The sequence below is a fragment of the Pectinophora gossypiella genome, chromosome 17 (assembly GCF_024362695.1).
Source record: "Pectinophora gossypiella chromosome 17, ilPecGoss1.1, whole genome shotgun sequence".
In the NCBI taxonomy this organism is placed as follows: domain Eukaryota; kingdom Metazoa; phylum Arthropoda; class Insecta; order Lepidoptera; family Gelechiidae; genus Pectinophora; species Pectinophora gossypiella.
In genome coordinates, this window is record NC_065420.1 from 11398186 (window position 1) to 11414321 (window position 16136).

The following is a 16136-nucleotide window of genomic DNA, read 5'->3' on the forward strand; positions in this document are numbered from 1 at the left end:
TGTTGTTCTTAATTTAAAATACAAGTCGGCTTAAAATTATAACTAAAAAAAAAAGTATGTAAGTTTCTTTGTAGGAAGTTATCTATGGTCATTTCTTGTATTTGGCTAAATGCGTTGCGAAGCCATTTAAAAAAAAAAGTTATCTATGAAACTAGTGAACCAATATTAAAAAATCTTTCACCAGTAGAAAGTTACATTATTACATATTACCGTCCACACGGGAGGAAAACTAGTCCCAAATAAAACATGTTTTTGTAATTGTCTCAAGTAAACATGGATAATGCAGGGCTGCATGTTCCAACTATAGCGGTGACAATGCAGTTACTACACGCAGGCAGACCTTTCTTTCATCGCTGTTTGATAAACCAGTCTTTAATGCAAAAGAATCAAACAGTAATCTGCCTTGTAGCATAATGGACGTCATCGACGCTGACATTCAACAATAGCCTAGGCTCAGCGGGCTTAGGTTCTAGAAGCAGCAGTCGACTGGCGGCTAACTGGGCGCATATGGCTAACGCCTGTGAGGCTGTCGGGGCGCGGATCTGCGTCGCGGCGCGGTACGGCCGCCCGTCTAGAGCCACGATGGCCGCCGCCGTCTGTAGGGCTCTGGAGAGAGTCGTCTCGTCTGAACCGGTTCTTTCGACCTGTGAGTAAGAAAAGTGATACAGAAATAACAGTCTTCAAGATCGCCACTAAGTTATAAATTGTCAGTAACATATTGTTGTTTGCGTCATATTATTGATTTTAGCGATCGTTATTGACGGCGATATGGCTCACTATCACGTTGGTCTGGCCGGGTTTCCACTGACGCGAAGATGTGCGGATGTGACCAATCCCAGCCTTCGACAAAGCGAAAAACGAAGACGCTCTGTCACTGTCTCCCTCACGGTGATTGATCGATTTCTGCACATCTCCGCTCAGCTCCATGTCAATGGAAACGCAGCCTAAAAGTTTGAGTACTCAATTTATCTTGCGACGGATGTACCTCTGACTACTCCAATTGGTATATAGTTGGAGCTTATGTTATCGATATTAGCGGACGGCTTAAAAAGGTATCAGAGCCACTTTATCATGTATAGTGCGTTGTAGTACCTCTGCGGCCACGGCCCGCAGCATGAGCCGCTCGGCGGGCGCGCAGCTCTGTATGGCGCGCACGGCGGCGCCCGCGGCCGCCTCGCCCAGCGCGCGCTGCACGTGCTGCAGCCCCGCGCCCGCCCCGCCCCCCGCGCCCGCCCCGCCCTCCGCGGCCGCCAGCTCCAGCGCCCGCGAGCACAGCGCCAGCGCTCGCCGTGCGTCGCCAGACACTGCTGCTACTTTCCTGGAATATTAATAATACATATATGTGGGAGGGAGCGGGAAAATAAACACTGAAGTCTTCATAACTCGCTATATTTATTTATTTAAAGGGTACACAGCACAGGTATCAATCGTGGCATGAGAAAATAAAAGGTTGCAGATTTGGGTAATAACTAGATTGAAACCCAAAATGTGTATACTATACACGGCATGGTTATATTATCTTAAAACGGTTTCACACTACACAGAATAGAATTAACACCTTAATATTAGAATTAAGAGAAAAAAAGCCTTACGCGCTACGCGCGCTTACGAGCTATACACGCGTCATTCATTCCCCCTCTGTCTCCTTTTTTCATACCTCTCGCTCTTCCACACTGTTCAACCGAATACATCTTCAATCATATTTTTTCTCTCTCACACACGTATCTCTGTCTCGCGTACCTGTCTCTCTCTTACTCGTTCATCTAATATCATCTTACTTTTTTACCTACACTTTTATATATCACATATACGTATAATAACTTATATCAGTAGTCATCACGCGGATATACAACCCGTTTGACGTGGGCTGTCCACTTAATTCTGTCGGATTATTAGCCAATGTATTTTTTTTATAGGGTTGTTTTAGATTTCTGCCTAAAATTGACGTGAGTTCTTTAAATTTTATGCCTGTCGATTACCCGTCCCTTTCCTTTTCGGCAGATAAGACAATGACAGGTATAACTTAAAATAAAATTAGATGGTGTGTACTGAAATTAGCACCAAATATTTTATTTTTAATTAAATTCTAGAATGGATAAATGTACAGACCTGGCGATGAGCTGAACAGCATCAGCAGTGACTGTCGCGCCTTGCAGCCTCGTGGCCACGATGGTTTGCAGCTGCGTGTGCGTGTAGGGCGGGAAGGTGAGCCGCGTGAGGCCCAGGCGCGAGGCGACGCGCGCCGCCAGCGCCCGCTCGGGCAGGTCCATGGTGTTGGCCACCGCGAGGACCGTCAGCAGCGCCGAGTCGTGTGCTGCCCACTCCATTATGCTGTATAGTACGTCCTGGCGACGCGTGCACAGGGCGTCTAGCTGGAAGATAAATAATAATGACGGCCTCCGTGGTCCAGTGGTTGAGCGCTGGGCTCACGATCCGGAGGTCCCAGGTTCGAATCCCGGTGGGGACATATCACAAAAATCACTTGGTGATCCCTAGTTTGGTAATGACATTACAGGCTGATCACCTGATTGTCCAAAAAGTAAGATGATCCGTGCTTCGGAAGGCACGTTAAGCTGTTGGTCCCGGTTACTACTTACTGATGTAAGTAAGTAGTCGTTACATGAGCCATGTCAGGGGCCTTTGGCGCCTCAATTATAACCCTGACACCGGGGTTGATGAGGTTGGTAATTCACTTCACAACCCACACGATAGAGGAAGAATAATAATAATTATTACTATTATCCTACGGCTTATTCTCAACCTGCATATTTCGTACGTGAATTACAAATCAAAATTTTTAAAGCCACTTTACAGCCGCCGGGGTGAGTTTATTGAGCTCTTCTAGACCAGAAAGAGAGAGAGAGAGATTGGATGGAAAGAATAAGTTGGACTGAAAGAGTTACTAATGAGGAAGTGCAAGTAAGAGTAAGGAAAAAGGCAAATATTGAGAGTTATTGAGGACAAAAGAGGCAAGATGATTGGACACTTAATAAGACACGACGAATTTATTAAAATCATCATAGAAGGGAAGCTACAAGGAAAGAGAGGAAGGGGAAGACCAAGAAAAGCTTACATGGAACAGATTAAAGAGAAGGCGAACGTCTTATAAGTGAAGGAATGGGTCTTTGATAGACAAAAATGGAGAATGCTACACTGACAAGAGCGAGGCTCTTAAATTAGTCACGATGTGCACTGGAGAAAATATACCTAAAGGGAGAATAGGGTATTTTACACCAAAGATAAATTATAAAATGCTAATCTAGAAATATAATACGATTAGACACGTAAGGTCTTGAATTGTTAATTTATAAGTTAAGATTACATAAATTGTGTTACTTTTATATTATGTTTATGTATTAGAATATTGGTAATGATATTGTATGTTGTGTTGTATAAAATAAAATTACAATCTAGAAATCAATCTCGATTATCTTTTTGAATTATTTTCGAATTTTAACGAGTGCGATGGTAGACCCCCTTTATTGATGACGTCATACAGACAGTATTTCCATACAAATTGTCGTTGGATCAAAATCCGTTGCGACGAAACCGTCACTACATGGTATAAAACAAAGTCGCTTTTTCTGCCCCTATATCCCTTTGTACGCTTAAATCTTTAAAAAAAGATTTTGATGCGGTTTTTTTAGTAGATAGAGTGATTCAAGAGGAATTTTTATATGTATAATAAAATAACATCCATTAAATAGTGGAGATATACTATTATTTTTGAGGTTTTTAATGTGATGTCGTAAATAATTAATTTTTTTACTCAGCACTGCACCCGAGCGATGCCGGGGCGGGTCGCTAGTAAAAAATAGAGCATTTGACTTTGTAACAGCCTATTTACAATGAGATCAGGTAACAAAAGGTACAAGTCAAAACAAAATTTCAGAACTATTAAATGACGCTATTTGCATATCTAAGTATTATCTTTTTACTACCCTTCTACTTTTTGCTACCTACTCCATTTGTCCCCCTCTCGGAGAACCTTCCACCGGGTTATGAGCTAACCAGGCCGACCTGGAAATCTTTAAATAGACTCCGTACACAGGTTGGCCGAAGTAAAGATAACCTGTCCAGGTGGGGTTTTCTCATCGGGTCGGATCTGAGCTGCGTGTGTGGTGTTACGCCATAGGCTCATCTGATAACTTGCCCCGCGTGCCCTGATACCTGCACGCGAGAGGGGTTGATGAGTGCCACCGAGGATGCTGTTCGAGTGGCGGAATACTGGGCTGAAGAAATCTAATGCCATCGAAACGACAAGAAGAAGAAGATCTTTTTACTCATATTAAAAGTTACCTCGTCCACAAGTAATACAGTTGGGGTTCTTCTAGGTCCAGGGTTTGTGAATCGCTTCTCCAGCAGAGAACATGCCTGCTCCCATACAACAGATTTACCTGTGAAATAACATAAAATGATTTAGATGGTGTACAGTCATGAGCAATATCATGTTCCCACTTTAGAACCCTGTCGCACTATCATATTTGACACGTAATAGGACTTGCGGTTTAATTCGTCAAAAAAGTTAATGTGACATGGTTTCAAAGTGCATACATATTAGTACTCGTGACTGTACTGCACTTCTTCTAATCGTGTGGGTTGTGAGGTGGAATACCAACCTCATCAACCCTGGTGTCAGGGTTATTATTCAGCCGCCAAAGGTCCCTGACATGGGTAATGTAACAACTACATACTTGTGTATTGAGAGGGCTCGATCTAACGCAGCCCGAATGCCAACTGCGACCTAGCTAGATCTATTGTGGCCAAAACGACTACTTACTTACATCAGTAAGTAGTAACCGGGACTAACGGCTTAACGTGCCTTCCGAAGCACGGAGCATCTTACTTTCGGACGATCAGCCTGTTATGTCCTAACCAAACTAGGGATCACAAAGTGATTTTTGTGATAAGTTCCCACCGAGATTCGAACCCGGGGCTTCCTCGGGGGATCGTGAGCCCAACGCGATCGGAATAGGTAGCGCTATTTGGGGTCGATAACCCTGAATTTTGTGGTTAATGTGGATATGACCACGAGTTTAATATTATCATAAGGAAAAGATGAATAACGACACACACACACAGGCACGACAGGTTGAAGAATAACACAATAAAATACAGCATCACGCCTGTATCCTCGAAAGGGTAGGCAGAGGTGTATATACGTCCACTCCTCGCCAGCTATGACAAACAACAACATAATTAAAACAAACAAAACAGCAACATTAACATAATTAATACCAGTAAGTTGCTTATAGATCTGCACATAGGCCTGCCGGGGCTCTGCGATCTTCATCCCGTTGACCTCCACCAGCTGGAAGGCGGGCAGGTCCGCCTCCTCCTTGAGGATGTCCAGCGCAGAACACACTGTCGCCGTCTTGCCTGTACCTGGGACTCCAGAGATGTACATGCATCTGGAAACAGACATAAAAGCTGTAGGAATTTATTCATTTTAAATATACTTTAAAGATTTTGGAACACCAACAGCTTATATTTATACTAAAATATATATAGCTGCAAACCCACTGACTGACTCACTGACAGGGTTGTTCTCCCAGAAGGAGCTTCGGGGGGTAAAAATCCCAGGTCTTGAAAAACTGCCCCGCATCAGGGAGACACCCTACAGTCTGGCAAAACTATCGCACCTGGAACGAATTTATACTAAAAGTAACATTAGAATAAACAATTTGGTAGTTTCCTAGGTCAAAGATAAATTATGAAATTTTGATTACCTACTAAATAAAGATAGATCTAAAGGTGAGAAAAAGGGGTCATTTACTTTGTTCATCTGGCGATGAATTTACCTCTGAATACGCCAAATGGAATATAATCCTGAGGTTATTATTATTTAAGTACACTACAGCATAACCTGATGCGTGTATGTCCCTGCACTTGTGTTTTTCATTTTATGTTGTTGTTACTATGGACCAATCTCAAGCTTAAAACTTACAATGCCTTGCGTGTCCAGTATAATAATACCTTCAGGGCCATGTTGCGGCTCCCGCGCTATTGTAGTGCATCAGGCATGTTTGCGGATGCTGGCGTGGATGACTTCTACGCCATCATGCGCAAGAAGAGTGCGTCTCTGGTGCGCAGGTTGCGGGGGAGCCCCAACGTGATCCTGAAGATGATCGCGGATAGGATGGACGCGGCCGTTTTCAGGCGGTTCACGGACCTACATATTTATTGTGCGGCCCGGTGAGCTGCCGGTGAGTGGCTTCTCGTTTTCCCGGTGTCTAACTGGGGTGTACTCACATTTTATTTTATTTTTTCAATATTATACTTACCTCCTATTATTATATATCTAACATAGTGTGTAAGATTTTCTTTTATACTAACCATCTATGGACTTTTTTGTCTGCAAATAAATGTTTTTTTTTTTATTGTATTCCTTTTAAATTTATTTGAACCAAAAATTTTACATGTTTACAAAAATCATTCTCTCGCCAAACTGAGACCAGTTTGTCGGCGAGTACGCTCTTACAATGTTTGATTTTTTTTTATACCTTTTCTATTTTATCATGTACATGTAAGGACCTTTTCTATATTATCGCTTGGTTACCACATATGTGTACTTTACAGTGACATTATTTAAATTCAAGAAGAGCAATAATATAAATTCTTTAATTTTGATGTAATAGCTTGGAGCTCGGTGGCGCAGCGGTTTACGCGCTCGGTCTGCGATTGTTGAAGTAAAGCAACTTTCGCAAAGGCCGGTCATAGGATGGGTGACCACAAAAAAAAAGTTTTCATCTCGAGCTCCTCCGTGCTTCGGAAGGCACGTTAAGCCGTTGGTCCCGGCTGCATTAGCAGTCGTTAATAACCATCAATCCGCACTGGGCCCGCGTGATGGTTTAAGGCCCGATCTGCCTATCCATCCAAAGGGAAGGCCCGTACCCCAGCAGTGGGGACGTTAATGGGCTGATGATGATGATGAGCTTGGAATGAAAGTTTGGGTATTTTCCTCTTTTACTTTACTCTTACTTATTAGCTTATTTTCAATATAAAGTACTGAATTTTGTTAATGTTTTTATAACATGCAACATCAGTGGTCAATAGAAAACATATCAGTTGTTGGCTTACCCGCTGGTGGCATCTAGCAGTTTGCTCCTCACAAATGCCAATATTTCTGCAAGTTGAGACTCTCTGCCCGGCAGTGATTTATTGTCCTGCAAGTATTCTGAAAACATACATAGTTGTAGTAGATAATTATTAATCACATATCTGAAGGTGTTCCTTGGGGAATTAGGCTGGCTGGAGTTATCCAGCAATTACAAGTATCACGAAAAATAGACGTTTAGACGTTGATGTGTGGAAAATACAAATACATAAACATCCTATATACGTCCCACTGCTGGCGGCAAGCCTTCCCTCAATCAACCGGAGGGGGTATGGAGCATACTCCACCACGCTGCCCCACTGTGGGTTGGTGGAGGAAAATACGAATAAAAAAATTGTAATTACTAGCCTGCGAATACTTTTAGGTATTTCCAAACTGCACTTTGTGGTCTTACGTCCGAAATAGAACTATGTAATAAAAACCTAGAAAATTACATTAGAATTTTTTTTACTTACCATTTATTGTATCTACAGAATGTGCTCTAGACCGAATAGTTGGAGTCAACTGACTGACAATTCGTCTTTTAGGTGTCTTTCCTGGAGTGACTCTAGGGGTCCTGGGGGTCTTAGGTGTACGAGGAGTCTTAGGAGCGGGCACATTAAAGTCATCATCAATGTCATCAATCAGTTTACGAATGGATTTCCTTGGTGTATGTTTAACTGGAGAAGTTTCTAGTTCGGCATAATTTACTGGAGCTTTTACAGCTCTAGGAGTTCTTGTAGGGGTCTTCTTAACTGGAGATAATTCCATTTCTACATAGTTCACTGGGATTTTAGAAACTCTCCCAGACCTTGTTGAATAAGCTTCCTTTTCATCATCATCAAAATCTAACACTTTTCTTGGTGTTTCTTCAATAGGTTTAGCTACAGATGTTTTTCTTTTCGGTGTTGTCACCACGTGCTGTCTGATGATTAAAGTTGGTAGCTCTTCATCAGAATTCTCTTGTAGTTCCATAGATAATAAATCTTCTATGTTATTCCTAGTTAGTTTACTTGAACTTCGAGGAGTTTCAGTCTTTTTAGGGGTGGGTTTGGGAGTTAATTTTTTTGGTGAGTCTTTTTCATTTTTATCAGCTAAAATAGCTCTTTTGAGCAACAGTTTAGTGCCGTCATTCTTGCTTACACTCCAATTCTTTTGCTCAGAAATTGATACTCTGCTCATTCGTTTCACAAGACTACTTGGCGTTTTTGGTGTTCTTGACGGAGTAGACTTTGCTGGTGTGCTGAGTAACTGTAACGCTTTACGTTCTTGTTCCAAGACTGGTTCAACTTGGACTTTTCGTTTGCTTACAGCTACCAATCTATACCGACAAATGTAATGGTATGGAGACGTTAAGTCTACATCGGTGTCTTTGGTAAAAGTAAGGGTGATGGAGCATTTTTTGAAGAATGTTTCTATTGACACATCGGTGTCAAACGGTCTGTTGTCCTCCAATACCTATAAATTAAATGTTTTTGTATGAATAAGAATTGTTAATGTATAAGATTTAAGAAAATAAAATGCTTCTGAGAGTATTACTAATTCTAATTTCGATTATAAACTTACTTCTTTATCAAGGAATTCAATGGGCTCAGCATTACTGAAACAAGATTTTGGTACATCTGCAGGCTTGGAGTACCACTGAACCTTGGCTCTGAACGGATCGTTCTTGTTAGTGGTGTCTTCGTAGAGCGCTAGTATTTGGGCCGCATCGCATCCTGCCTCCGTATCCGGCTCCGCAGAATCAGCATTTGAAACTAGCACGAAATCACCAATTTCACCCACAATATTTTTGAATTGAAACTTTCTGTAACGTATAGTGACATATTATGATACTATTATGAAGCAGGAAGGAAATATAAGTATGAATTAAGGAAAGATCTTTGTTATGGAGTTACTTACTCGTAATGTCGAAAAGTTATCGAGGATTTTTGATCAGTAACAATTTCATCACCAATCCACGCAACAGACTTATTTACTATTTTCTTAGGCATTCTGTATATTGCAAAACATAAATGGCGAGCTTAAAAATATATTACGTAGGTTATAAAATAAGCACTAGGTACCTACCGACCGATATCCGAATCCGACTTTGTTTTGCTGTCAATTTTTTGGCGCCAGTTCGTAAACCATAGGGTTGTCCACGCTTGGATCATTTAATCGAGTTTTTCGGAAATGTACGGTTTATAACTTTGTGTTTACGAATACTGTTATATTATGAAGATTATACGTTGTTATTTTTTTATTACTTTCAGAAAATTTCAATAATTTATAACAGAAGTCTAAGACAGCGTTAATTATTAAACAGTATTATTGATATCATTAGTATTTTTTTTTAAATATAATTGTTATTTAGACTAAAGTCAACTATTATGGATTGTTGTTTTCTATATGCTTCGTAATCTCAATATTTTCTTTATAAACGTTTGTTAAGTTGTCATTAGCTGTCAATGTCATAAACACGTTTCGTGCATGTGTTTTTAAGTGTCGATAATTTACAAATTACGGCTTAAATATGAAGCCGAAACTGAAGAAATCTGCTAAACTTCTTCTCTCAGACAAAATTGCAGATGCTCTGACTGTAAAACCGAAAGCAGACATAGAAGATGACCAGGTATTTGGCACTAAACCTCAAACCCTTACCAAGACGGATTTGGGCTCTTCAGATAGCGAAGATGAGACTGCTATTAGTGATTTCCGTAAGAGGAATATTAATTTATTGAGCGAGGTAAGCAAAAAGTATGAGGGTCAGGTTGTATCGCGGAAAGAGTTGAAAGGAGACGACTCTGAAGATTACGAAGAGAGTGACTCAGAAGACGAGGGTAACCATGTGTCAGGCAAGGATCTTACGTTGCACGATGCCGATTCCGACAGTTCTAATGACTTGGACACGGAGGAACCACAACTACCACAGATGTCGAAACAAAAGCTCAAAGCTTCATCAGATTCCGAAGATTTTTCCTCTGAAGGTGAAAGTGATGATTACAGTATAACCCAGTTTAAGAAGCAGATAGAAGGCTCGGATGATGATGAAAATGAAGATGAAGAAGAGGATGATGAAGAGAGCGAAGGTGAAGATGGTGAAGGATATGATATCAGTCAGATGGATGAACCGATGAAGGAAAGTTTTGAACATGTTAAGAAGCAAAATGTCTCGGAGGAAGCAAAGAAGGGGGCTTGTGTGAGGAACCAACTGCTCATTTGGGAGGGGCTTCTAGAGATGAGGATACATCTACAAAGATGTATGAATACTGCAAATCAGATGCCTATGCCGGATACCTACAAAGAATTGAAGCAGAGTAATCAGTTCACTGAAGAATGTAACACAGCTAAAACCAATATTGCTAGTGTTTTGGATAAGTAAGTATAACCACTTTGTTAAGACTTGCTGCCTAATAATGATATTTTTATGCTTAGTTTTATAAATAGCTATATTAATAGTTTTATTCATTGTATCCTAATCTTTTCAATATTTTCTTGTTCTAGGTTTCTCACATTACAAAATGTGCTGTTCAAGAATTATCCAGAAACAAAGACAATAGCTAATAAAGTAGAAGGAAAAGACACAAAGTCAGAAAACCCTAACAAAACTAAAGTGGATGATGATGATGAAGAGATCCCAAGTGACACAGATAATGAAGAGATACCATCAGACACTGAAGATGAAGAAGATGACACAATAAAAAAAGACACAACGAAAAAGCAAACAAATATCACACCTACCAAAAAACGAAAGTTGGAAGACTATGAAAATGACATTTTACGGTCCCACAAAGCATTCAAATCATTCAGAGACTCAACAATCCAGAAATGGAATGAAAAAACACGGTTAGCTGCTGCTACAAATATTAAAAATAAAAACGCTCCTACTAACACTATCTTACAACAAATATCGTACATTCTATCTGATAAAGAGAAGCTACTTAAAAGAACTCAGTTGAAACGGTCAGAGTATGACATTATTGGTTATAAGAGAGAAACTACAGAAGAAGAGAAGGAGCAAAACGGAACAGATGCCCCTAAAGTAAAAGACCGTAAAGAAGATGATGAGTATATTCCAGAGATATTTGATGACAGTGACTTCTATCACCAGCTTTTAAGAGAGTTGATTGAATGTAAATCAGCAGATATATCGGATCCTGTTCAGCTGAGTAGGCAATGGATAGCTTTACAACAAATGAGGAGTAAAATGAAAAGGAAAGTGGATACAAAAGCTACTAAGGGACGAAAAATTAAGTATGTAGTACATAATCAACTAGTTAATTACATGGCACCAGAGAAATGTACCACTTGGAATGAAGAGAGTACCAACGAATTGTACTGTTCATTATTTGGTAAAATGTTTGAGCATAATAATGTAGGATTAAATGCTAATTTAGAAAATGGTTTTAAGGTTAAAAACTGATGCTTTCTAGTAAATTAGGTACCCAATAAAACACATTTTATCTATTCTAAATGTTGATTTTTATTTGTAGTTTTGTTAATTACACTTCTTATCAAAAAAATCGATTAATCTTCCAATAAGGAAATCTTAAATAGGAGTAGAATATTAGCAATAGTAGATGACGTTTTAAAGTGTGCATGGTTTTGAATTCTTAATGTTCTAAAAATGTAAAATTGAATGAAACTTGTGTGTTTTGTTGAACAAAAATACGATGTTACGATTTCTTTGATGAGAAGTATATTATGCGGAATAGATGTCCCAAAAGTCAACTAGACTATTCTCCATTATGAAGAACTATTTTGTCGCAGTACATGAAGGCCACATCTAGGGCCCTGTGCCTAGGTTTTACGTGCAGGTTGTGAGAAGCTACAGTAGTTTTATGCGGATGAGACGTTCGTTATCCAAAAAACGACGAGTGTACGAGCAACTATGTTACTTACTGAATAAACATATTATGTATATTTGAATTTGACATTCCGTTCCACACCGAAACGAGCTTGGAGCGAGCATAATTTACCTCATAGAGGAGGGCGTAACTGCCCTATTTTTTCCCTAAAAAGTAGCATGGAGAATGCTACACCGACAAAAGCGACAAGAGCGTGGGCGGCTCTTAAATTAGTGACGATCAGGGGAGCCTGCGCAAACAGCCCGTCTCGCTGACACGGTAAGTACAAGATTTCTGTATGGAGTTTCCGGAGTATACCGATATCTTAGGACTCCTATACCAAGTGAGTTCAAGAGTGATTGCAAGTTATAGTTCTGGTGGTTTGGGTTTGCCGAAATAAGTTTGCAAGTGTACATACATGTATAAGTCCCTTAAATAGGTATGTTGTGTACCTTAAGCGGAATACACACCAAACCCGACCCGCCGGTTTATGATGGCAATATTTTGTCGCAAGCCTTTTTGGCGGTTTCACACGTGACAAATCGGAAAACCTGGCGAAAGGTACTTCATTTGTCTATGTATGAAAGACGGCGATATGTCGGTAAAATGTCAGCGGCCGCATGATACTTTTAGCTTTTAGGTAGCCGGAACGTGGCGACGGGCGCAGTAGCGGATCCAGCTTTTTTTATGTCAACGGGGGTCGGGGGGGGGGGGGGTCACCAAATCACAAACAGCCTATCTCCTGCCGTAGATTTTTTTTGCCACAGACGGCATTAATTACTTAACCGGACTAATGGGGAGCGCTGAAGGCTCTCACCCGGTACAACGTTTAAGACAACAGGCCTGAGGGTGCCCAGTTGGGCGCGAACCTCGGCTCAGGGCGTCGTCTGAGAGGAAAAATATTTAAAATTAATCGACCCTAGTGGGTCGATAGCGATAAGCGCTGATTGAGGGAGCCCGTCATAGAGAATTACATAAAATTGCAATGGCCACCAATGACCCAACCTACCGCCCAGGGCGGGTCGGCGGCTTTGTACGGCGGATGTGTACTGCGCACTACAATTTTTCATCTCATAAAAGTTCGATGTCAAGGCTTAGGGGTGTGTTACGAAATCTGATACCGACGGGGCTATTATTTTACGTAAGCGATCAGTTACGACCTTACGAACAACATAGACGCAATTTGGATAATTTAAGCGACTTACCTAAGCTAGCTAGTTTTATTTAGGTACCTACTAGTATTTTGTTTGCTAGCAACATTGTCCGCGTGGAATTATGCAACTTGGATAAGGCCCAAGGTCACGCACGCTTAATATCCTACTAGGGTAGGCAGGAGACAGAGACATTTGCTACAATCCTGACACACCCTATCTGAGTCTAAGGGTGGTATTAATAAACTAATCTCAGCTGAGACTGCTCTCAAGATCATGCTCAAGTCCTAGTTTTTATATAAGAACTGTCTCATTGACATGATCTTAAGGGCAGTCTCGAGACTAGAGTAGCTGAGATTAAGTAGTTCATTAATTAATACCACCCACTGTCAATGTGACAGTTCTCATATAAAAACAGGGACTTGAGCATGATCTTGAGGGCTGTCTCAGCTGAGATTAGTTCTTTAACACCACCCTAAGTTTGAGAGCTTTTTAATTAATTTAGGCTTCTAGCTGAATTACAATATAGGTCTAACTGTCTCCTACATTGAAGGCGGTGTGGACTAATGAACACCTATCAATTACTTAGGTCCTGACTAAGGTTTACGGTTGGAATGTTCAAATTAGTTCACTGGGTTGCTGTCCTGTAGGAACACCTAGTTCACAATTTTTTTAAACATTGATCTACTTACTTTTTAAATGATATTTTAGTGATATCTCATCTAGGTACAGTCATCAGCAATGTAATGTACCCACTTTAGGACTCCGTCGCACTAACATATTTGACATTTAGTGAGACTCACAGTTCAATTTGTCAAAAAAGTTAATGTGACATGGTACCAAAGTGTATACATATTAATGCTCGTGACCGTACATACAGGGTCTTAGTGACACCGAGCAGAAAACTGAGAGGGATGATTCAGCGCATGTTTCTGAGTTACTATCAAGTGGAATTTTCCGACGCAACATAACATTTTTTATGAATTTTCCGACAGGGAATTCCATATGATATCAACTCAGGATTATGGTCTGAATCATCTCTCTCAGTTTTCTGCACGCATGCAGGAGCAAAGGTGTTACTAACATCCACAGATGTCCATCCATCCATCCATCTGTGGATGTTAGTGACACCTCTGCTCTGTTGCTTTGTGAAGCAATACGGGTCTCCTAACACTGTGTATTATGCTGATTCCAGAAGACATTTGTGGAAGAATTCAAATTCAAAAATATCTTTATTCAGTAGGTAACATAGTTACACTTTGAATCGTCGATTTTACATAACGAACGTCTCATCCGCCTAAAACTACTGCAGCGTTTCACAAACTGTATAGCCGGGAAAATGAAACTGCAAGAAAAACCTCGGCACAGGCCCCTAGACGTTCTCTTTTTTAAAAAAAAAATAGCATGACGTAGGTTCGTCAGCCTTGTTTATTGACTCACCAAACACTTAAAAACAACCTATTATATCCCACTGCTAGGCACACCCCTCCCCTCAATCAGCCGGAGGTGGTATAGAGCATACTCCACCACTCTGCTCCTCTGCGGGTTCATAGAGGTGTTTTACAACTAATAGCCAGGACCAACGGCTAAACTCACAACCTGTATAGCCGGGGGAAAGACTTAATAATTGGCGCACATACCATTATTAAACTGTGGGTACAGTCATGAGCAATATAATATACCCACCAACCCGCAGTGGAGCAGCGTGGTGGAGTATGCTCCATACCCCCTCCGGTTGATTGAGGGGAGGCCTGTGCCCAGCAGTGGGACGTATAGTTTAATATACCCACTTTAGAATAATTAAAACACATAATAACGGGTTCTTACCGCGTTTAAATGGGGATATGAGACTCCCGATATTTCGACACTGTTGCAAGTACCATGATCACGGGATGACTGATGAGATTGGAGTGGAGTAGGTAGATCCATAATTTTCTACGGGCAGACATATCTGTCTACCCTCTTTCTTTGCCGCTTGTTTATGTTTTTGATTTCGGAATGTTCGGAACCATCTGAACTCGCACCAAACTCACTACGACAAACCGCACTCACTGTGTCCTCACGTTTTTTCACCACATTAGGCCGTTTCAAGCATTTTACAACACCTACTACTGGATTCCACATGGTCGATAATTTGAACCCGTCTTCCCTGTTGAAATTTTTATGTTTTCTGATTTCAATAGCCTCTTTTACGAGTCTGGGGATGTAATGACGTTCTGGCGATAATATTTGTGGATTGTTAAACTCGATCCAGTGGTTAGGGCCCGACTTCAGTACATGCTCAGCTATAGCAGATTTCTGCACGTCGTTTTTCTATATTTGACATTTAGTGAGACTTACAATTCAATTTGTCAAAAAAGTTAATGTGACATGGTACCAAAGTGTTTACATATTAATGCTCGTGACCGTACACAGTTCATGTTGCGTTGGACGTACCTCTGACCACCCCAATGAGGAACTCCCCAGGTTACGTTCACCAAAAACAATATAGATGGCGTTGTACAGCTTTAACGTGATAATTACCTATTTTCTCATTAGGTACTGCGGGTACATAATTATTCCAAAATACTATACATAAACAGCCTATATACGTCCCACCACATATATAACCACCAATCCGCACTGGGCCCGCGTGGTGGTTTAAGGCCCGATCTCCCTATCCATCCATAGGGAAGGCCCGTGCTCCTGCAGTGGGGATGTTAATGGGCTGGTGATGATGATACGTCCCACTGCTGGGCACAGGCCTCGTACAACGTAGTCTGGAAATTCCCTCATTGGGACTATCCATAATCGTGAGTTATGTCATGTCTTTTTTTGCGTGAAGGTAGAATGTATTACATATGATCCATCATCATCATCAGCCCATTAACGTCCCCACTGCTGGGGCACGGGCCTTCCCTATGGATGGATAGGGAGATCGGGCCTTAAACCATCACGCGGGCCCAGCCGGGACCAACGGCTTAACGTGCCTTCCGAAGCACGGAGGAGCTCGAGATGAAAACTTTTTTTTTTGTGGTCACCTATTCTATGACCGGCCTTTGCGAAAGTTGCTTTACCTCA

General features: G+C 41.0%; 2 protein-coding genes and 1 long non-coding RNA gene across 3 annotated transcripts in view; 1 reads left to right on the top strand and 2 right to left on the bottom strand.

The window, feature by feature from the left end:
• LOC126374250 (uncharacterized) overlaps nucleotides 1–16136 on the bottom strand; it is a 131882-nt gene that overhangs the window by 69657 nt on the left and 46089 nt on the right. The gene's annotated exons all lie outside the window — the stretch shown is intronic.
• Nucleotides 251–9160, bottom strand: LOC126374154 (origin recognition complex subunit 1). Its single transcript, XM_050020622.1, has 9 exons — nucleotides 8999–9160; nucleotides 8663–8903; nucleotides 7573–8554; nucleotides 7081–7177; nucleotides 5239–5411; nucleotides 4300–4397; nucleotides 2110–2372; nucleotides 1093–1318; nucleotides 251–644 (listed from the first exon to the last, which is right to left on the bottom strand). Exons 1-9 carry the CDS (start codon nucleotides 9088–9090, stop codon nucleotides 387–389), a joined length of 2430 nt encoding a protein of 809 aa, XP_049876579.1. The 5' UTR covers nucleotides 9091–9160; the 3' UTR covers nucleotides 251–386.
• LOC126374167 (protein AATF) lies at nucleotides 9555–11552 on the top strand. The gene is made up of 2 exons (XM_050020648.1): nucleotides 9555–10456; nucleotides 10583–11552. The coding sequence occupies exons 1-2, from the start codon at nucleotides 9612–9614 to the stop codon at nucleotides 11499–11501; spliced, it is 1764 nt and encodes a 587-aa protein (XP_049876605.1). The 5' UTR covers nucleotides 9555–9611; the 3' UTR covers nucleotides 11502–11552.

Bases quoted from the DNA above. Each gene is read 5' to 3' on its own strand.
- LOC126374154 (XM_050020622.1), bottom strand. From the start codon at position 9,090: ATGCCTAAGAAAATAGTAAATAAGTCTGTTGCGTGGATTGGTGATGAA. The intron at 7,178-7,572 runs GTAAGTAAAAAA...GTATGTTTTCAG, and splicing joins TTCTGTAGATACAATAAATG to AATACTTGCAGGACAATAAA. The intron at 1,319-2,109 runs GTCTGTACATTT...TTAATATTCCAG, and splicing joins GCTGTTCAGCTCATCGCCAG to GAAAGTAGCAGCAGTGTCTG.
- LOC126374167 (XM_050020648.1), top strand. From the start codon at position 9,612: ATGAAGCCGAAACTGAAGAAATCTGCTAAACTTCTTCTCTCAGACAAA. The intron at 10,457-10,582 runs GTAAGTATAACC...TTCTTGTTCTAG, and splicing joins ATTGCTAGTGTTTTGGATAA to GTTTCTCACATTACAAAATG.